Source organism: Megalops cyprinoides, chromosome 2 (assembly GCF_013368585.1).
Source record: "Megalops cyprinoides isolate fMegCyp1 chromosome 2, fMegCyp1.pri, whole genome shotgun sequence".
In the NCBI taxonomy this organism is placed as follows: domain Eukaryota; kingdom Metazoa; phylum Chordata; class Actinopteri; order Elopiformes; family Megalopidae; genus Megalops; species Megalops cyprinoides.
This window is the reverse complement of record NC_050584.1, coordinates 69,107,145-69,129,644: the sequence shown is the minus strand read 5'-3', so window position 1 is coordinate 69,129,644 and position 22,500 is coordinate 69,107,145. Positions and strand designations below refer to the sequence as shown.

Below are 22,500 nucleotides of genomic sequence, written 5' to 3'. Positions count from 1 at the left end.
TGGAGGTGATGCCTTTGCAGGAGAGCAGCTAAAACCCTGGTGTGGAGAAAGCGTTGTGTATCTGGTGTGGAGAAAGCGTTGTGTATCTGGTGTGGAGAAAGCGTTGGGAAAACTGTACCTGCATGAGTTCATTTCCACACTGAAACCCTGCAGAAATCTGCCGGCGTTTCTGCTTACTTTCCTCCACTCCCCTCATTTCAGCTGCTGCAATAGGAGCCCTGGTGTTCCAGCCGCAGCGAAGCAGTCATGGGTTACAGAGGAGGGTCTCATACCCACCCCTGACCTGCGCCCCTCACCTAAATCAGACCCAATCCACACCACAGCTGTCCCTACAAACATCAGCTCGCCTCATTAAGAGCTGATACATTCATCCCTCAGTTTTCAAAAATATGAATATGAACACACCCCTTCTGAATCTGTTTGATTTTTGGCTAGTTGAGATACAGAGCGTTGTTCAAGTATTGTATGAGTGTTGTATGAGCGTTGAATGAGTGTTGAATGAGTGTTGTATGAGTGTTGTATGAGCGTTGAATGAGTGTTGAATGAGTGTTTTATGAGTGTTGTATGAGTGTTGTATGAACGTTGAATGAGTGTTGTATGAGTGTTGTGTGAGCATTGAATGAGTGCTATATGAGCGTTGTAGATCTCAGATTGGAATGGTTATATAAAGCCTTCAGTTTACCTCCATACATGAGTAAAAAAGTACAGGTGCTTTTGAAGTATTAAAATTAGATTTTTTTATTTTTAGAAAATATCAGTATGCATATTTTCAAGAAACCTAAATGCTTTGTAATATGAAGTTGTACACAAGGAGCTTTAATTCATCTTTCAAAAATGTGGACCTCAGTCAGACAGGCAGTTCAAATCAAGCCCAGAAATGACAAAGGTCATGAACAGACAGGATTGCCTCACCCTTTACCCCAAATTTCATCGAGAGTTTGCAAGGAGCTGGGGGGAGAGTTCTCCCAAAATTGACCCCTTGCTCTGGGGCAGCTGAAGCACCTTACCTGTGTTTGTGACCTGCAGTGGACCGGCTACACCTGTCCAGGTGAGACCCTGAGACCCCGTTACCATGGAGACCAGGTGCGAAAGATTAACCATCATGACCCAAGATGCAAGCTCTTCTCAAAAACGCTGAGATTAGTGAAGGAAGGTTCTGTTCTGCCCTCCAGTGGCTAAATAGGGTCACTGCAGGCAGAGTGAGGTTGAGCTGGTCCTATCTGGCCACTGACTCTCAGAACTGCACAGGGAAACGGGCTGGATAAGGAAAGGGCCCTCAGCCCGGGTTTTACACTCAGCACTCAGGTGCTGGGCAGGTGAGGGCTCCCTGCAGGTATGTCCTCCTGACTGAGGACGGTCAGACTGGCCTTGCAGGTCTCCCCACTCCCACCCCTCCCACACTCAGCCAGCACACTCCCTTTCTCCAAACCCCATATGAAGAATCTGCTTATTTTTTACCCAAACAAATCTACATAGCTAAAGGTCCAAACCCTGGTTCTGTGCGCTACTCCACACACTGCAGGTCCAGGCCCTGGTGCTGTTCTGCCTGGATTACTGCGTCTCCTTCCTGGCTGGCCTCCCTAGCAGCTCCATCTGGCTGCTCCTGCTCTTCCAGAACTCTCTGGCCCAGCTGCTCCTTCCTGCCCTCCAATGTCCTGTAATCTCAGGCCACACCCCGCCCCAGGCTCCGCCCACACCCAGCTCAGACCCTCAGCCACGCTGCCCCCTACTGCTGCCCATCCAGAACAACAGCCCTGTTTCATTAATAATAAAGATACTGTTCATTGTCAGGTGTTTATAATGTCAGAAGATTATAGTATGTTTGTAATTAGTTTTTATTATTATATAAAAATGTGGCTGATACAAAATCCTGGCCTCAAAGCCTCACCATGATAGCATTGGTATCACAGTGTCAATCTCACAGTGTCAGTCTCACAGTGTCAGTCTCACAGTGTCAATCCCACAGTGTCAAATACACAGTGTCAGATACACAGTGTCAATCTCACAGTGCCAATCTCACAGTGTCAGATACAGTGTCAATCTCACAGTGTCAGATACACAGCGCCATTCTCTTAGAGTTAATCTCACTGTGTCAATTTTACACAGTGAATCTGTCCTGACTCCTTTTTACCTGGAGTGTCTGATAGCTAAAACACGACAGCTGGACTGAATTCACTGGGACAGGTAGCATCTCAAAACAGAGATGAAGTCTTACAGTGTTAATGCCAGTGTAAAAACAGAGATGAAGTGTTACAGAGTTAATGCCAGTGTAAAAACAGAGATGAAGTCTTACAGAGTTAATGCCAGTGTAAAAACAGCGGAGACAGAAGGACAAAAGGGAACAGTGGCAGACACAGAAATAACGGCAATTTCTGACAAAATGCCAAATATATAAAAATGGAAAAATTAACCCTTACTGCACTGCTGTCATGGTGAATGTCGACTCCACTGTTTGTGTGTTCATCAGGGTAAAGTGCTGCCATGGTAACAGACTAATCATAGAACACACCTGAGACGACTTTACAACTCGCCCACCCGACGGACCCACAGAACCACACCACCTTCCCCCTCTCAGATTCAAACCCGAGACGTCACAGTGCACATTATTACCAATGCAGAGCTACAGACAACAAACATATGATACAATGACAACAATAATAGTGACAATAGTGTACATACTAATAATATTTGTGTTGTACACATTAATATTTTTCATATAAAACAAGTGTCATCACAGTAACTACAATGGTAATAACTCTAACGTCCCTGTAGCTGGAGAGGACATTTTGCAAGGATATTTGGTGTCTGTCTCAGGGTTGGGGGGGCATTGCTCTGGGATATTTGGTCTCAGGGTTGGGGAGGGCATTGCTCTGGGATATTTGGTCTCAGGGCTGGGGGGGGGGGGGGGGGGGGGGGGGCAGGAGGATTAGGTGTGTGCAGCAGGCAGAGGTCACAGGGGGATTACTGCTCCTGCCTCTGAGTGCCGAATCTGTGAAGAGCTTCTCAGGGTTACAATGTGCTCCTACTACTGCTACATTCAAACAACCAACCCTACCACACCACTACCACACCTCTACCACACCTCTACCACACCACTACCACACCTCTACCTCACCTCTGACTGTACCTCCCCTCTCCTCTACTCTACCACAGCATGCCTGATGTTTCAGTCCCTGCCTCTTTCCTGTCTCTCCCCCCTCCCCAGCTCAGGCTCCTGTGTGTGTGTGTGTGTGTGTGTGTATGGGGGGGGGGGGGGGTTGTTCCGCCCCTGCAGAGCCGGTTTGTGGTAATTGGATTGTGTTTAGAGCGCAGGGGAGCATACTGCAGGAGCGGCCGGTCATACGGTGCAGCGGCTATTTCCAGAACATCCAGCATGTTCCGCACACACAATGCGCCGATGCTCTGACCGCCTGCACACACGCGCTCCGCTGAGCACGTGCGGTCCTCTCAGCCAATCCCTGCGCTGCCCCTACAGCCATGTCGCCGCCTGACCCCAGCCGACGCTGTAATCCCCAGATCTGCGTGCTCAGTCCCACAATGCAATGCTCTGTACGATGCAGCCTCTGTGTAGCCCTGACTGTGAGCAGCAAAGCATGCTGTCTGTGTGTGTGTGTGTGTGTGTGTGTGTGTGTGTGTGCGCGTGCGTGCGTGCGTGTGCACTCCACAGCAGGGAGGGACACATTCAGACATTCAGACAAATAAACACGCACCCATAAGTGCTCACACACACACACACACACACACACAGAGAAAGACTTGCTCTTAGTCATCACAATGCATCTACGTAAGCACTGTCCAGCTCCAGTGCGTCAAACACAGGATGTGACCTCAACAGGTGAGCTGATGGCCTCAGCCGCGGCTTTAGAGCATAAGGACGGCATTACCGCGTCACGTGCTGCCCCCAGCAGCGCGCGCACGTCAGCCCCGAGGCTCGTGCGGGCTCGCCGCTTCTCCGCATCAGCGTTATGAATGCACCAACCCAGAAAAAAATAAATATTCATTCTAGATCCAACCGGTGCCAAGCGCTCCGCTGATTCAGAGAACGCGGCAGGAGAAGATTCGCCAGGAAGGCATCGCCCCACACCCCCGTCCCGCTCAGCGGCGTGTCCTGCGCCAGCGCGCCCCTGTACCGGACTGCGCCGAGGGCGCGGGGCTGCCACCCGTTCAATAAACACCAGGCAGAATAAACACAAAGGCGCCCGAATCCGCTGTAATAGCGGAGCGAGCAGCCTCTGTGCCGCAGCTGACGCACGAACGTTTGCTCATGTTTATTTTTCATGGGCTAGCAGCAACGCGCAAACACGACACACGCTTAACAGATCTGCAGCTGGCAGGCATGTTGACGCTGTCAGCTCGCGTTCCCCCCCCCCCGCTGCTTCTGCCCCCCAATGTCGCGCTTACCTCCTTCGCTGTGAATCTTCTTCGATCGTCTGTGGAAATACATGTTTGGAGCTGGTGCGTGGGGCCGGGAGAGCGCTGCGGACGCGCTGGCATGCTCAGCTCACAGACGGAGCGGGCGACTGCGGGGGGGACGGAGGCTGCGGTCGCTGGGAAACGGCTCATCACCGCCGCGCGCCATCATGCACGCTGCACGCGCTCACGTTGCTGTCCAAAATCCGTCGCATAAATCACTACACGCGCCGCGTGTCATCCGCCACGGCGACCCCCCGCGCGGCCCCACGCAAAACACAAACTGAAAATGCGTTATTATACCGCGCTGCCCATCCCCGGAACCCGGTGACGTCTCAGCAGCGAGTGTGAACGCTCCCCCTCCGCAGAACAGACGATAAAATACCCTCTTCCGACGACATACCTACGGAAACATTACAGAAGCATGGCATTGCAGCATGCAGCTCGTTTCAGTTTATACGATTATTTTTATGACGGGTGTGGTGATGCGCGAGGAGCAGTGATTCACATGCTTCTTGTTATTCATAGAGAAAATGTTTTAACTCTGACTGCATGAAATACCGGTGCATACATAATTCATATTCACAGATGTATGTAAGACACAACTGTGATGGTTATATACAGTTTAAATCTAGTAAGCTGCTGCCGTTATCATTTAACCGTATTGACCAGGTTGCATTTAAATATTTTTCAAAATAAGTCAAATCCAGCAAAGGAGCTCCGTTTACCTCGTAAAGAGCAGCGGCTTGCATTTATATTTAATCATGGATGCTCTTATTCAGAGTGACTTGCAAAGCAGGAGCATGTAGTGTAATTACTATGCAGAGGTGAGGGAGAAATGTAAGTACCGTGTAGATTTCAAAAACAAAAACGTGCAAGTTATAAGTCATATAATTGTGACCAGAGCTCTAACTAAACCTCTCTTCAGACAGACAGGTAATTTGCCAAACTGAATTTTTATTCCTGGCTTCTTGTTTTACCAAAGATAAATTCTTTTACATTTTACACTCTGAAAAGTAAAGTTCCCATCACTAGCAGGCCCAGCGCTTCAAAAAGAAAAGGCTCCTCTTATGTTGCCCACACATTCTCAGTCCACCTTATTAAAGCATTTCAAAAACTAAAAACATCAGTAGGGTCTGGGAGTCTCTGTTTCTGTCTCCCCTCCTGATTCAGAGTGTCTGCTGCTCTTGTCTGCGCTGTTTTCCGGGCACCATGTCCTTCCTGCAGCACGGCGCCCAGACACACAGCCCTCCACATTTGCAGTTATTCATTTGGCAGATGCTTTTTTTCCAAGGCAATACCAGCAAAGTCCATACAGAGTCAACAATATTAGAAGCGCTGCATGACCGGGGTTCAATGGTTGGCCAAAGGCACAAGCTAGCTGGAGTGCATGAAACCATAGATTAGAATTTTTTAAGGAAAACAGAGATTAAGACATAAGAAAGTGCTTTAGGTGGTAGTGTTTCAGGTGTTCAGGTGAGAGCGGAAGAGCTGTGTCTTCAGATGTTTCTTGAAGATAGAGAGGGACTCAGCAGATCAGATGGAGTGTGGAAGTGCATATCCAGAAAGTTCTGGATAGTGATAGTGAGGGAACATGCAGGCTTGTATTGGTGAGTTCAGGTAGGTAGGTGCAGCTTTGTTGGTTGTTCTGAACGCGAGCACCAAGGCCTTGAACTTGATGTGGGCAGCGGCAGGAAGCCTGTGGAGTGAGACAAACAGAGGTTGTTAACTTGAGGCTTGAATAGAGTTATGCTCACGTTCACTGGATTGGGAGTGTTAGCCTGGTGTGACGCTGTTTCTCATTCAGCCTGAATGGATGAACTTCTGTTCTGTTGTGCTGGAAGTCGCTCTGGGTAAGAGCTGGTAATGTAATGTAATGAGATGTAACATGGGCCCTCTTCAGTACTGCTGAAGCAGCACCTGATTGGCTGGGCCTGGTGGTGGCTGGCTATATGACAGGTTCCTGGTTTACAGCCATAGTTTAAATGTCTGAGGTGCAGTAGGTGAAAAGACTTAACTGAAAGCCATGCCTACACCCCAAAGTTAACCTTCTCCAACAGAGAAACTAAACAAACCACAACACCCTCACACACAAACACACCTACAGAGCTCTTCTGTCAGAAAGGTAGAGTAAAGGTTTGACTTTAGATCATTGCTTACACACACACACACACACACACACACAAACACACGCACACACACACACACACACACACAAACACGTAATCTAACTTGAATATGGAATCATACAGCGCACACATGATGGGCAGCCAGGGAGGGATTTCAGCAGCGTACACATGATGGGCTGCCGGGGAGGGGTTTCAGCAGCGCACACATGATGGGCAGCCGGGGAGGGATTTCAGCAGCGCACACACAGACTCACTAGGACTCTGGGGACGGCAGAGGAAGGAGCCGTGTGCGTAAAGCAGGAAGCTGATGCTGGTGCAGCCGCGTCTCACGTCCCTCTTTTACACAGATGGGCACCTGGCTGAACCAACCACATTCAGCTGCAAAACACATTCTGTCCAATCAGAGGTGGCCAGTGAGAAGGCTCAGTCAGAAACCAATCACAACCCCTCAGCCTAGAGCCAGAGGAGCACACAGAAGGCCTCACAGTGGGGAAATGGGGAACATCGGTACACACTCACTCTCAGCCTCTGAGGGTGAACATAACCCTCTCTCCCTGATAACGGGACAGCAATTCACCCAGCTCACCACCTAAACCCACCTGCCGCAGGAGCCCCCTCGTGGTGAGCAGCAGTACTGCGTGTGAGCTGGAAGCGAGAGGGCTGAGGCGTTGCAGTGGATTGGCTGCTGTCTGCACCAGCAGCTCTTTTCCTGCAGTGACCGCTGGCGACCGCTGGTGACCGCTGGTGACCGCTGGCGACCGGGTGGCTGAGCGCTCTCGCAGTCTGATGCAGAACGTCTCTGTTCTGCTCCAGGTGTGTGTGAGTCTGCTGTGAAGAGGCAGGTGAGGTAACTCCACTCCACCTTTCATCTGATATGCTGTACAATATGTGCGTGTCTGTGGCCTCAAACGCTGCCTGCGTGGCTACGTGCCTTTCCAGCAGCACAATGAGGAAAGCAACTCTTTGTGTTCCCTTTAAGTCTTAAAATCGTAACAATGCAAAGGCAGCACACAGCACACAGCACACAGCCTGTCCCCAGGTAGCCCTGCAGCTGCTGTCTCACAGTGCAGCATGACTCTTTCAGCCTAGAACACACTCTTCCTCCTCAGAGCTGGAACATTCTGGAAAAGCACACAGTAGACAGGTGATGGTTACTTGTGCTTCATTAGGGTTGGTACATGAATGTAGCGTGTTTCCGTGTTACATGTGACAGGTGATATGTTGAGCATTATACCACATGCACAGTGAAACAGCAGGGCTCTGGCGGGCGGATATCGCTAACCTGTGTAACAGACAGTGACAGTAACAGGGACAGCACCGTCTGTGTGAACCAGTGTTACAGTGTTACAGCACCGTCTGTGTGAAACAGTGTTACAGTGACAGCACGGTCTGTGTGAAACAGTGTTACAGCGACAGCGCTGTGTGTGTGAAACAGTGTTACAGCGGCAGCACAGTGCGTGTGAAACGATGTTACAGCGACAGCACAGTGCGTGTGAAACAGTGTTACTGTAACAGCACGGTCTGTGTGAAACAGTGTTACAGTGTTACAGCACCGTCTGTGTGAACCAGTGTTACAGCAACAGCACTGTGCGTGTGAAACAGTGTTACAGTAACAGCACGGTCTGTGTGAAACAGTGTTACAGCGACAGCACAGTGCGTGTGAAATGGTGTTACAGTAACAGCACGGTCTGTGTGAAACGGTGTTACAGTAACAGCACGGTCTGTGTGAAACGGTGTTACAGTAACAGCACGGTCTGTGTGAAACAGTGTTACTGTAACAGCACGGTCTGTGTGAAACAGTGTTACAGCACCATCTGTGTGAAACAGTGTTACAGTAACAGCACGGTCTGTGTGAAACGGTGTTACAGCGGCAGCACAGTGCGTGTGAAACGGTGTTACAGTAACAGCACGGTCTGTGTGAAACGGTGTTACAGTAACAGCACGGTCTGTGTGAAACGGTGTTACAGTAACAGCACGGTCTGTGTGAAACGGTGTTACAGCGGCAGCACAGTGCGTGTGAAACGGTGTTACAGCGACAGCACAGTGCGTGTGAAACGGTGTTACAGTAACAGCACGGTCTGTGTGAAACGGTGTTACAGCGGCAGCACAGTGCGTGTGAAACGGTGTTACAGCGACAGCACAGTGCGTGTGAAACGGTGTTACAGTAACAGCACGGTCTGTGTGAAACGGTGTTACAGCGACAGCACAGTGCGTGTGAAACGGTGTTACAGTAACAGCACGGTCTGTGTGAAACGGTGTTACAGTAACAGCACGGTCTGTGTGAAACGGTGTTACAGCGACAGCACGGTCTGTGTGAAACGGTGTTACAGCGGCAGCACAGTGCGTGTGAAACGGTGTTACAGTAACAGCACGGTCTGTGTGAAACGGTGTTACAGTAACAGCACGGTCTGTGTGAAACGGTGTTACAGCGGCAGCACAGTGCGTGTGAAACGGTGTTACAGTAACAGCACGGTCTGTGTGAAACGGTGTTACAGCGGCAGCACAGTGCGTGTGAAACGGTGTTACAGTAACAGCACGGTCTGTGTGAAACGGTGTTACAGTAACAGCACGGTCTGTGTGAAACGGTGTTACAGTAACAGCACGGTCTGTGTGAAACGGTGTTACAGCGGCAGCACAGTGCGTGTGAAACGGTGTTACAGTAACAGCACCGTCTGCGTGAAACGGTGTTACAGTAACAGCACGGTCTGTGTGAAACGGTGTTACAGCGGCAGCACGGTCTGCGTGAAACGGTGTTACAGCGGCAGCACGGTCTGTGTGAAACGGTGTTACAGCGGCAGCACGGTCTGTGTGAAACGGTGTTACAGCGGCAGCACGGTCTGTGTGAAACGGTGTTACAGCGGCAGCACGGTCTGCGTGAGACGCACAGCCAGGTCAGCTGCTGTGAAAGATGCAGAGATGTAGAGTGTTTAATTCCAGGTAACTTCTGAGCTGCAAAAACTGCTGTCTGCACTGGTGTTTTGTCATTGGCTGTTTGCTTCAGGGTCTGTTTTTATTAGCCGTTAGAGCAGGACTTCATTTGCTGTTTTCTGCAGTTTTTCTTTTTTCCATATGGAAGCATCACTCTCAGCCGTGGACTTAATTCATACTGTACATACATATTATACAACATACCTCCTTATAGAGCTATGCCAAAGTCCCCCTTTAATGCTGTTAACTGGTTGGTTTATTTACAGGAAATCATTTTTTTAAAACTAAGCCTGTTCATTATGTACCTCAAAGATGAGTTATAATGTCATTCTAACATTAATCACATCTCCAACCCCGGACAGTCATGTGCAAAACAAAAGGAAAAAGGAAAAGAAATCAAACATTTTAGCACCTTTCATGCATGTTATTAGACTGATTACAGGAGTGAAACGGAGGGTGTTGTCGGACAGCGCGTTAAAGGGAAGGCGTTCGGCTGCGCGTCGTGCGGTGTCAGCAGGGGCCGTGTGTGGAGTCCAGCGTTTCAGCGTAAAATCCCGGTGACGCGGACAGGGCCACACCCTCCGAATCTGCAGAAATAAAACCAAATTAAAAGCCTCTTTTGATTTTCTTTTAAGATGCTCTATAATAATAGCTTTTCCACGTTCTAACGCAAAGTGCTGACGTTTTGTGTCCCATTGGCAGTGATATGTATTTACACGTTACTGTCAGACCTCTGAGTCCACAGGAGTTACATGGATTTGGCTGAAAAGGCGTCTTTCGGAGAGAAGCGGCTGTGAGGCTGAGATGCGGATGCTTTCGTCCTCTTTCCCACTCAGAACTTCAGAAGCAATCGTGGAACAAAGTGCTGTGCTCAAACTGGGGAACAGGAGGGTCTAAAATATAAAGCTGTCGCTTTGCCTTATGCGTTTGTCTCTCCTCCCGCGTCTGTTTTTGGTTCCGCCTTCCGCCCGACGCAGGGGGAGTGATAGAGTTAAAAGAGAGCGGTATGTACAGAGGCCACGCCCCCCGGGCGGGGTCAGTCCTGGTGGGCGGGGTCAGTCCTGGTGGGCGGGGTCAGTCCTGGTGGGCGGGCAGGATGGGCTGTCTGCAGATGGGGCAGGTGTTGTTCTCGGACAGCCAGCGGTCGATGCAGTGGATGTGGAACTCGTGCGCGCAGGGCAGCCGCCGCAGCTTGTTGCCCTGGGCGTACTCGTTGATGCAGACGCTGCAGGTGCGGCCCAGCTCCGCCTCCAGGCTGGCCTGGCCGTAGGTGCGAGTGGACAGATTGTCGATCTGCTCTTTGGTCAGGCCGTGGGGGTGCTCCTCGTCCTCCTCGTCGTTCAGGAGGAAGAAGTGCGCCAGACGCAGGATGGGCAGAGTACCGTTCTCCACCAGGTTGTTGGTGTCCCTGCTGGGGGCCCGCCCCTCCCCCGGGGCCCCGCCCACGCGCGCCCGCTCGTCCTCGCCGGCCCCGGGCCCCTCCCCGTCTGCGGGCCGGCGCTCGGGCGGCTCCTGGGCGGGGTCGTCGGCGGTGTGGGCGCCGGCCTCGGGGTCGGCCTCGGTCTCCATGAGGGAGCTGAGCTCGCCGAAGCCGGTCATGATCTGCCGCAGGATGGAGCGCAGCGCGGTGGAGCTGGGCTCGCCCAGGCCGGTCTCCGAGATGCGGCGAAGCGGGATGCGGATGGTGCTGACGTAGGTGCGGATGCCGGCGCGCTCCGAGCGCGAGATGGTGCGGCGGAAGCCGCCACTGTCGCTTTCGAAGGTGACGGTGTTCTCGGCTGTGCGTACGCGGGAGCGCGTGCGGCTGGCGATGCTGTCGCGGTCGCGGTTCTCTCCGGGACGGATCCGCCGCACCTGCAGGTCCAGCATGATGGTGGGGTGGCGGCGGACTCCGCCCCCGGCACCGCCCGCCTGCGGCTCCGCCTCTGCTGCCGGCTCAGCCGAGGGGGGCGGCTCGGTCGCCGGCGGTGCCGTCTCCATGGCGACAGTGTGGGCGTGGCTGGTGCTGGGGGTGGGCGGTCTATGCAGCGGGGAGCGGCTCCGGCGCGACGACCGGCGGTGCCCCCCCGCCATCCGGGGGCCCCGCCCCCGCGATCGAGTCCTGCTGCTGCGTGAATCGCGGGCCGCCCTGTGCGGGCCGGGCGGGGGCGGCGCGGGGGGGCAGTCCTCACCCTCCTCCGCACTCGGGGGCCGGGGCGGGGTGGCGGAGGCCGACTGCTCCAGCGCAATGACCCTCCTGAGGCCGGTGGCGTGCTCGGGCGCAGCAGGCGAGGCTGGGGGCGGGGCCGAGGGCGGGGCGGTGCTGCGGGCGCGCCGGGCCCCCGCCCTCCTGCCCTGCGGGGCCCGCCCGGCCGGCGGCTCGCCCAGGTCGCCTGGCTCCGGCTGCTCGTGGTTGATGTTGATCTCCAGGCTGAAGCGGAACTCGCCGCTGTTGGGGTTGGTGCGGCTGACGGCACGCCACGTCTGGTTCCCGCTCTGCCCGCTGCGCGTGGCGTTGCCCGTGCGCCGGAACGTGTTCAGCCACTCCAGCAGGGAGTCGCCGTTCGACGCCTCCCCTCCCGCCTCCACGCTTCCTGCAACACAGCACACCGATCAGCGTCACGCTCCATCTTGCGACCAGCTGCCTGCCCCCGGCCCCCGCCCCGCCCTCCCAGCGCCCCTCCTCACCGCTGCCTCCGTCCTCCTCTCCCGCCTCGCTGGCCTGTGGGTGGGGCTCGGGGCGGGGCTCCTGCCGCGGCTGGGTGAGCAGACGCTCCTTTGCTCCGTCCAGACGCTGCCGCAGCTCCTCGGCCGTCACTTCACCTGCGCCAGGGGAGAGAGCTCAGTTATGACCTACAGCTTTCAGGAGCGCTGACACGCACAGTGAGGCGGCAGCCATAACACCACAGGACAGGTGATCCTACCTGAGACATCTCGCCAAATCTCAGGCTCAACAGTGAAAACTAGCTGAAGTTTGACCTTATTTTAAATATGTTTTCATATTCACGGCAGTTATGGCGATATCACTTTGCAACTCCGCACACCTGACCTTGACTGGCTGCTCACTACAAGCACATTGTAAGTATTGCATTTTTTGGAAAGATCAACTGTTCTACCATTAAACACCCAAGGGGCATAAAAGCTATAAATGGCCACAGTGTGGCACTAAACAGGATCTCTATAACACCAAAACCGAAGGTGAGGATCAAGCGTTTTTTTTTTTTTTTTTTTTTAGAAAGAGGATCATCATATTAAGTGAGGTCCTATCAACCGTGTTCATCTGTAAGTACATACCATACTAAAGGCAACTAAAAAACAGGATCACAAAATTAAAGCTCTAACCCCTTCCCCCTCCCCTGGGTGCCGTCTGAAAACAGGTGCATATAACACAGGTGTTCCATGCGGCACTTGACCTGCAGTGACCTCTTCTCTGTCTGTCCAGGTAGCCTGACAGTACTCGCCCCTGTAGGTTGGAATGCGCACCTGCAGACGCCACACCTCCCACAACCATCAAAGCTATATGACACAATTGCTGCACAGATAAACTGATCTGTATGCAGTCAGGATGGGCTGGTCATGCACACACACACCACCACCCTGCTGCATCCGCTTGACACTCAGATTGGTGGAGCTCTTAACACAGGGGGAGTGGGGAAAAGAACGGTTTTCAGTTCCACAAACTTGCACAAAACCTCACAGAACCAAACGGCTGTGTTACAGCTCAGGGCAGCAGTGTAGCATAGCGGTAAGAAGGAGCAGTAAGGTTGTTGGTTCGATTCCCCGCTGGGGCACTGATGCTGCACCCTTGGGCAAGGTACTTAACCCACAGTTGCCTCAGTAAATATGCAGCTGTGTAAATGGATAACACTGTATGCATGTCATTGGATAAGAGCGACTGCTTAATGACAGTAATGTAATGCAATGTCACATCCGAGAGGTGCTGCACACCAGGAAGGGGTGTAGGGCGTTCGGCTTTCTGTCAGCCCCGCCACAGACCTGAGGTACCCCCCATCCCCCCGCAAACCTGAGGCTCCCCCAGCCCCCGCCCTGCCCACGGGCTGGCTCACCTGGCGTGCCCCCCCCAGCCCCCGCCCTGCCCACGGGCTGGCTCACCTGGCGTGCCCAGCAGGTTGCTGTCCCTCATGAGCCGGTACTCCTCCTCACTCAGGCTGTTGATGAAGTGGTAGTAGGCCTCCTCCCGCTGCAGCCGCTCCTGCTGCTGCACGCGCTCGTCTCGCCCGCCGGGAGGGTCCATCGCCACGGAAACCGCTCCTGCTGCGCGGCCACGCGCACACACACACACACACACATGCACACACACACACACACACACACACAGAGCAGAGGAAAGGTCAGGGCCGGGATAAACACCTGTCCTCACCTGAACAACCTCTCTCCTCTGCCACCTCTCCACCGAACGGAGCACAACGCAACGTCATCGGGATGCTGTCTCGAGACCTGGGTGCGATGCGTCACGTTCCGAGTCCCCGCCCCGCGACAGACCCGCTCGCGCAGACAGGAAGATGCGCTGTTTGGGTTTATTTAGTGCGACTCTGCAACACCGGGCAGCGATGAAGCACACGCCTGCCACTGACACCGACCTTGAGACAGACGTCACGCTAACGTTAAAAGCAACAGTGATAGCACAACCCCTCAATGTCTGGAAGCCGACAGACGGCGTTAGCGCCCCAACACGAAAGATGCCCAAGTGATCGCATGTGCCCAAATCGCAGACATGTTCACCGTCCTCTTACAATTCGAGAAAACGCAGGGTGTATTGCAAAACAATGGGCTCAGTCTTCTACCCGAATTAGTGATCTAGGTGTCCGGCCAGCTCTGCCCAGCTAGCCTTGTGAGGATGGCAGCTAACGGGTACATGCATGCACACAGTGTGGGTTTCTGCTGCTGACAGGCAGGGGCTCGTCTCATTCAGCAGTACTGCGCGATGTGTCTCATTTCAGAGCACAGCCCGGGATCCGATTCATGTCCTACCGTAGGCCGTGATAAAGAACGCAGAGAGCTGTGCTACAGACCTGACGGCGTCTCCCTAGCGACCAATCAGCGCCCCGGAAAAGGTGACTGACACTCAGGATAGCCAACAGATCTCAGCCAGGGGGCGGGATGTGCGATAAAGAGCCCCATGTTGGCTTGGTATCGGGAAGAAGACAATAAAGAAACTTACCTTTGCTAAGCCAACCTGAGATAAACGCGGAAAGGTCCTCAGAACCGCCCGACAGCCTGTTAGCTACAGCGTGGCTTTATGAAACAGCTAGGTGTCATCTTAGATGCGCAACGCATTTGTTAGTGTCGACAGCTACTGCATAAACGTTTTGACAAGCTATATGATTTGACAGTGATAAATTAATATCAGTATTCATTTATACAACATGATCGCCGGTTTTAAGTGGAAATAAGCTGGCATGACAATGCATTTCAGACAGGGTTTGGTACCTGAAACAGCGGCTGTAATATGGACGGGTCTGCTCGCTTCTCCTGTCTGGATACAATGTAGCTAAGATGGGAACATCGGCGCTACATCCTCTATGGTCCGACCTCCAACTACGCGCATGTGACTATTAGTTCCCACCCGGCGATGCATTTGGCCACAACAGTTCAGTGATCAAAGTCAGCTAGGTCAGATTACGGGTAGATCTATCAGTAACATCTCTAACATTTCAATATCAATAGGAATTAAATACAATTATGTGCTCCTTCGTTTTAATATTACTCTTCCCACCTGCTAATGGTAACGGATTACCTCACCCTCGCTATAACCCCGTGCTTTCGCATCCGTTTAGATAGTTGTACTGTATACATAAAAAAACATGTACTCTCAACTGTCTCCCAGTGGAAAGTTTTGCTTATATTAATGGCCCCATGTTTCATAATTTTAGGATAATTTAGGGGGTCTGTAGTTTGACGGTTCATTCTCAGACCACTTTAACTCACTACCAGGACACCAATGGGGAATTGTATTTCTTCTGTCTTTACGTTGACGCAGTTCGACAACACAACTGGCAACATCAAAGTGGCACTATTAACTACATTAAAAGTTTGGCATTATTTTGGGTGTCACCAAATGTGTGACCATGTGTGCTGTCAGGGACAGCGTTAATGCTTCTTTTACAGACCAATATGTAGACTAACACATTTTTTTTGTAAAATATTATATATTTGTGTATATATACGCGGTCGGGAAGCCTGTTGTCAGTTAGATCACTGCGATAAGTGGAACAGTGAAAAGGCTAGGTTAACACAAACTCTTTCTTTATACGGGTTATTATGACCCACTGAGACACAATCCGGCGATAGACACAGCAGCCAAGGACAGGCAATGTAGCAGCTCCATATCTGACATATGGTTATCATTCTTCACAACACGCAATACGTGGGAGATAGCGCACACTACAGCGTCATCAGATTCTGCACGATGGGGCTGCCGCTGCGTGTGTTTGATCCCAGGCCACCATTACGCTCTCCCACAAACTTTTGTTTTCAAATCATTTGAAAAAAAAAGAAAATATTGTCCGTGAATGGTCGTCGAGGAAAGATTATGAAAGACATGGATCAATAATATGGTTTAAAGCGAGAAGCCTACTAAACATGTGGTCGCTAAAATACATAATGACGGCGCAAATAAAGCTACTTAATGAGGAAAAACAAGAAGAAAGCTTGCTAACTAGCTAGCAGTGATGAAAGAGTTAAAATCCACGTGGTGCGATCGGCGCCGCGCGTCGGTGCTCGCTCCCCTCTTTGCAGACAGTGGTGTAGACCAGAGCCATGTAGAGCTTTTGCGACACTTTACGACAGTGCCGTGCATGGACGCCTGGCTCTCCGGAGTGAGATACCGGCAGAGAGGCGCAGTAGCGGGGGAAGCACGGCTGAAAGAGGGATAACACCGATCTCACGCCCGGTGTTTTACAGGCAGCGAGAACCGTGCGGGTGTCCGACGCGAGCGATCCCCGCCGGTACATGCGGAATCGGGGCTGAAGCGGGAGCGACGCGACGGGACGCTGACCCGGGGGTGCGCACTGCCCTCCCGAGCGCCGCTTTAAAAAGAAGGAAGGGGAAAAATAGCCGCAGATTTCCCAAAAACAACAGTGAAAATGGACTATGATTTCAAAGTGAAGCTGACCGGGGAGAGGGAGCGAGTCGAGGACCTGTTTGAGTACGAGGGCTGCAAAGTGGGGAGAGGAACCTACGGGCATGTGTACAAAGCGAAGAGAAAAGATGGGTGAGTTGATCGCAAGCTAGCAGAGCTAGCAGGGGCCTTCGAGTCCAGCGGCATCTCCGATAAAGCCGAATTATATCAGCACGTCTCTTCCGACGGCCTTCCCCGACCTTGCATTTTGTGATATAAGCGGCTGATTACCGGGCCGGGCCGTAGTGCTGCGATCTGACGGCAGTTTGCGCGGAATTAAAGCTCCGTGTCGATGCGCTGCGCACTCAGATTGCGGCTGTGCTGCGCGGGGTGACAAAGCCGCCCGATGCGGTGACATCAGCTGCGCCAGCCGCGGCGCCACGACCTCACCGCGTTATTATCGGCGTTTTATTAAAATCATAAAGCGGGGGTGGTCCGGGAGAGGGGTTCAGGGGTCGCAGAAAGCAGCCCTGCGGCCGAACCGTGCAGCCAGATGGCCGGTGTTGGAGATGGGCTGCGCTGTGTGCCGGCCCGGGTCAGACCCGGCTCGCAGCAGAGGCTGGGGGGGTACCCGAGGAGCTGCTGGGGTCAGGTTTACCCCCCTGTCCCGGAATGGGGAGGAGGTTTGGGGTGGGGGTAGGCCTTATGGGGGTGAGGCACACACTGTCAGTAGGAAATACAGGTAAATGCTTCTTGGTGTTGACAGTGTGAGGGGGTACATTATTTTGGGTGCAGACAATATGAATTGTAAGTTATGGAGGAGGTGGTTGTTCTGAGGATGGATATGGAGTAAATGTTTACTGAGGCTGTAGACTCTTCATTGTTTTCTTTGCATTGATTAGCTGCTGTTGTGTTAGGGAGGTGCTGTTGTGTTTGGGAGGTCTTTGTCTCCTATTAGCTGCTGTTATGTTAGGGAGGTCTTTGCCTCTGATTAGCTGCTGTTGTGTTAGGGAGGTCTTTGCCTCTGATTAGCTGCTGTTGTGTTAGGGAGGTCTTTGCTTCTGATTAGCTGCTGTTGTGTTAGGGAGGTGCTGTTGTGTTTGGGAGGTCTTTGTCTCCTATTAGCTGCTGTCATGTTAGGGAGGTCTTTGCCTCTGATTAGCTGCTGTTGTGTTAGGGAGGTCTTTGCCTCTGATTAGCTGCTGTTGTGTTAGGGAGGTGCTGTTGTGTTAAGGAGGTCTTTGCCTCTGATTAGCTGCTGTTGTGTTAGGGAGGTGCTGTTGTGTTAGGGAGGTCTTTGCTTCTGATTAGCTGCTGTTGTGTTAGGGAGGTCTTTGCTTCTGATTAGCTGCTGTTGTGTTAGGGAGGTCTTTGTCTCTGATTAGCTGCTGTTGTGTTAGGGAGGTCTTTGCCTCTGATTAGCTGCTGTTTTTGTACTGATTGCCCTTTGTTTCTGTGTTTTGTATTTCTTTGTTGGTCAGCTCTTAGGTGTTAATTAGGTTTCTGTGTTTTTTAGATCTTAGTTTCTGCCTTAATATGTTTTTCCTGCTTGATTGTTGCTTCGTTTAGGCCTCCATATGGATGTGTGATGTGTACGCAGATGCTGTGGCTGTACTCAAGCGGAGGTCTGCTGCTGCACCTGTGAAACGCTTTAGTAGTGTGAATAGATGCTGTGAGGAGTATAGCTGTGTGAGGAGCAGTATTAGCGTTTGCAAACTCTGCAGAAAGAGTTACTTGCTTACTGCTGCTCAGAGGGTTTTGTTGTTGGGAGCAGTTGTGTCATGTGTAGTATATGAACCTGTAACATTATCCATATCAATATGATAATAATAGTAATAATAATAAAAATAATATTCTAACAAATACTGGCAATAATACTACCTTAGGAAAAGCTAATAACTTAAACAGTATAAAATACATTTCATTGGTGGAATGTAGGGTTTGAAGAGGGGTTGTAGGTATGAGGGGGCTGTGCCATTCCCTGTCCTGTATGCAGCACCAAGGTTTTGAACTTGGTGAGAACAGTAGCAGGAAGGCAGTGAAGTGAGGTGAAGAGGGGATGGGATGTTGTACAAAAAGAATCTGCACGTCTGATTCACGGCTGCAACCTGAATATATTTCTTCTACATATTTCTAAAGCGGGGTCTAAGACCTGCACCCACCCTTTATGATTCGGGTTGCCAGTGTTTTTCCTTCCACTTTATATTTCAGCATTTTTCCCCCAACTTTGTGTATTTGCATAAGGTTTGTGTTACCACGACAACATGTGCAATCACACAGGAGTGCTGGCAGTCCTGCATTCACAAGCGCGTGTGCACACGCTGTCTGCAGCAGTTATTCACACTACAATTCCCATGAGGCACCAAGACACTGCTCAATCACGCTGCTGTCTGACGGCATCAGAGCAGCCTGCAGGCCTTCCCACCGAGAGCCAGGTGGACGAGAGTGGTGAGACCGGGAGGGTGTGGCCAACCCCCCCACAAAGAGCCCCACGGACCGAGGGTCCCCTTTGCTGTGGGTGGGTGCCACACTCAGAGACACGCCCCTTTACTGAGCGCACAGGAGGGGGTGTGATATCATTTGCCATGGGGATGGGGGTCACGTCACCCTCGAACCTCAGTGCATGAGGGCATCTCTCTCTCTCTACAGGGCGGTGCAGCCCCTGTGCTTCCTACAGCAGAAGCAGCACCACCTAAAGCAGCGTGCAGGCTGCATGTGCTGGCATCAGAGCGTTTGTCAGCACTGCATTCCTTTAAATGACAGAATTTTGCTGGACTGCATTTCTTTAGGTGGAGATTTGAGCAGTTTTAGACAGATCACTTTCCTGCAAACGAGATTTTTTTAGTTGTGATTTTTCTTTTGATTGGCCTGTTCAACCACACACAGAGCAACACAAGGTATTTCACAATCAGTTGCATCTTTTTGCAATTGCGTTTTTAAAATAAATGAAAAAAGGATCAGCTGTGTGTGCCCTCCCTGCGGTCAGTGCTGCGGTCAGTGCTGTGTGTGTGCCCTCCCTGTGGTCAGTGCTGTGTGTGCCCTCCGTGTGGTCAGTGCTGTGTGTGCCCTCCCTGCGGTCAGTGCTGCGGTCAGTGCTGTGTGTGCCCTCCCTGTGGTCAGTGCTGTGTGTGTGCCTTCCCTGCGTTCAGTGCTGCGGTCAGTGCTGTGTGTGTGCCCTCCCTGTGGTCAGTGCTGTGTGTGCCCTCCCTGTGGTCAGTGCTGTGTGTGTCTTCCCTGCGGTCAGTGCTGCGGTCAGTGCTGTGTGTGTGCCCTCCCTGTGGTCAGTGCTGTGTGTGTGCCCTCCCTGTGGTTAGTGCTGCGGTCAGTGCTGTGTGTGTGCCCTCCCTTCGATCAGTGCTGTGTGTGTGCCCTCCCTTCGATCAGTGCTGTGTGTGCCCTCCCTGTGGTTAGTGCTGCGGTCAGTGCTGTGTGTGTGCCCTCCCTGTGGTCAGTGCTGTGTGTGCCCTCCCTGTGGTCAGTGCTGTGTGTGTGCCCTCCCTGCGGTCAGTGCTGTGTGTGTGTCCTCACTGCGGTCAGTGCTGTGTGTGTGCGGGCCCTCCCTTTGGTCAGTGCTGCGGTGGGAGCTGTGTGTGTGCCTTCCCTGCGGTCAGTGCTGTGTGTGTGCCTTCCCTGCGGTCAGTGCTGTGTGTGTGCCCTCCCTGTGGTCAGTGCTGTGTGTGCCCTCCCTGTGGTCAGTGCTGTGTGTGTGCGCGCCCTCCCTTTGGTCAGTGCTGCGGTGGGAGCTGTGTGTGTGCCCTCCCTTCGGTCAGTGCTGTGAGTGCCCTCCCTGCAAAAGGCAATGAAGTTAAATTGCTGGGAATATGAGAGTAGAGCCATTACATATACGGAATGTCTGAGTCATTAATGAGTCGTTAGTGACAGGTAGGATGTTGGCCGCATTCGGGGCGGGGGAAGGGCTGCCATTGGCTGCTGTGCTCTGTGTGACCTGCAGGGACCCATGGGACAGAGAGCTGCAGCCAGCCATGTCCCATAATGCCAACTTTTATCCACTTTATTTATTTTTCACTTTGAAAGTGATGCAGTAAGTCTGGTTTCTATGTAAATGCTGTTTTATTGAAAAGCTAAAAAAGAAAAGCCAGTATATCTTTCCTGTAGGATTTCTTCCAGCTCTTGTGTTATGGTGTTCTCATGTGTGAACCGCCGACGGAGTTCAGTTCAGGCTGCGTCAGACTGAGATCTGGAGACTCCAGTGGCATTTTCAGAACAATTCATTAGTCTTCCTTGCATACATTAATACAGGTGTGTCTGTGTTGCTGTCATACTGAGCTGTTTTTCAGCCAAAGGTTTCTCTGCAGTGGGAGGTGTGTTGCTTTGGCCAGACATGCGCAGGTACGTTTTGAGAAAATTTTTCTCCTGCGTCCAATAAGAACAGGAATAGCAGCTGAAGTTAATGAAGCTGAGAGTGAAATGGAGCCGCCTCTGTGGGGAAGAAAAAGCTTCATTGGTCCACCTGCTCTACCTGCTGAGCCCTGAACACAAAGCGTCCATGCAGAGCGCTTTCTGTTCCATATGACCACAGAACACGGTCCTCTGTGTCAGCAAGCTGCGGTTTGGAAAATCTGTGTCACTCTTTTTGTGTTGTGGCTTCTTCCTTGCATCGTTGCCATTGAATATGAGATTCATGCAAACAACATCAAAGCAGGATCTGACTCCTCGTGTTAAAGATGTCAGAGTGTTGCCTGCGGGTTTGAGTTTTCCCCTGTTGTCCCCTGAGGTGGCAGTGACCTGCAGGGAGGAAGAAGGCCTTAGTCCTGATGCTGCAGCAGCCTGGACCTGCCTGATGACAAGCTCTGCAGCGGAGAGAAGCAGCTTCAGCTGCACGTCATGTTTTTACAGCCGTCACCTGACCTGCTGAGGTCACTGACGCTGAAGTTTGGCAAAAAATGTGCCAGAAATTTGGAGTATCTATCTTTATCTGTGACGGAGGCTATTAATGGGTGTCTTGTGTGGGTAAGTTCTGGAGTGTTCTTTCTGAAGGGTCTATAAACCTCTGGAAGCTTCCTGCTAATGATCAGACAGCAGAATGACAATTTCAGTGTGATTGTTATGAGTGGGATCATTATTCATACATGCTGAGGGTGTGTATCATTTTGGGATATTTGAAAAAGACACCATTCTGTGAAATGCATATGATACTGCACTTTCCACGTCTCTTATTGGAAAAGAAAATCCCTGTTTGTAATTTATAAAAATACGAATTTTATGTAGAATCATTTCTTTTGTTCAAATTTTAGGGTAATGTTACATATGGAGATCATACATATGTCTGTACATACATGTACACACACACATACACACTCACTCTGACACACACACTCACTCTGACACTCACACACACATACACACACTCACACACACATACACACACTCACACACACACATACACACACTCACACACACACTCACACACACACACACACACACTCACACACACTCACACACACTCACACACACTCCCTCACAGTGTCCCTGCAGACACAACCGCACCTCCTCCCTCACAGTGTCCCTGCAGACACAGCAGCACCTCCTCCCTCACAGTGTCCCTGCAGACACAGCCGCACCTCCTCCCTCACAGTGTCCCTGCAGACACAACTGCACCTCCTCCCTCACAGTGTCCCTGCAGACACAACCGCACCTCCTCCCTCACAGTGTCCCTGCAGACACAACCGCACCTCCTCCCTCACAGTGTCCCTGCAGACACAGCCGCACCTCCTCCCTCACAGTGTCCCTGCAGACACAACCGCACCTCCTCCTTCACAGTGTCCCTGCAGACACAACCGCACCTCCTCCCTCAGTGTCCCTGCAGACACAACCGCACCTCCTCCCTCAGTGTCCCTGCAGACACAACCGCACCTCCTCCCTCAGTGTCCCTGCAGACACAACCGCACCTCCTCCCTCACAGTGTCCCTGCAGACACAGCCGCACCTCCTCCCTCACAGTGTCCCTGCAGAC

General features: G+C 52.0%; 3 protein-coding genes across 4 annotated transcripts in view; 1 reads left to right on the top strand and 2 right to left on the bottom strand.

Moving 5' to 3' along the window:
• Positions 1-4,712, bottom strand: part of atp8a2 (ATPase phospholipid transporting 8A2) — an 80,974-nt gene extending 76,262 nt beyond the window's left edge. For both annotated transcript variants that reach the window (XM_036521997.1, XM_036521999.1), the window contains exon 1: positions 4,402-4,712. In XM_036521997.1, coding sequence (XP_036377890.1) covers positions 4,402-4,444 — 43 coding nt within the window. In that variant the 5' untranslated portion in view covers positions 4,445-4,712. The remainder of the gene's footprint in view (positions 1-4,401) is intronic.
• A 4,813-nt stretch (positions 4,713-9,525) lies between these two features.
• Positions 9,526-15,015, bottom strand: rnf6 (ring finger protein (C3H2C3 type) 6). The gene is given in 4 exon segments (XM_036520622.1): positions 9,526-12,040; positions 12,135-12,269; positions 13,560-13,721; positions 14,898-15,015. Coding segments are annotated over 4 exon segments (1,914 nt in total). The 3' UTR covers positions 9,526-10,541.
• Positions 15,016-16,251: 1,236 nt separating this feature from the next.
• The window catches only part of cdk8 (cyclin-dependent kinase 8), a 25,446-nt gene continuing 19,197 nt past the window's right edge, over positions 16,252-22,500 (top strand). The window contains exon 1 of the mRNA XM_036521226.1: positions 16,252-16,680. Coding sequence (XP_036377119.1) covers positions 16,553-16,680 — 128 coding nt within the window. The 5' untranslated portion in view covers positions 16,252-16,552. The remainder of the gene's footprint in view (positions 16,681-22,500) is intronic.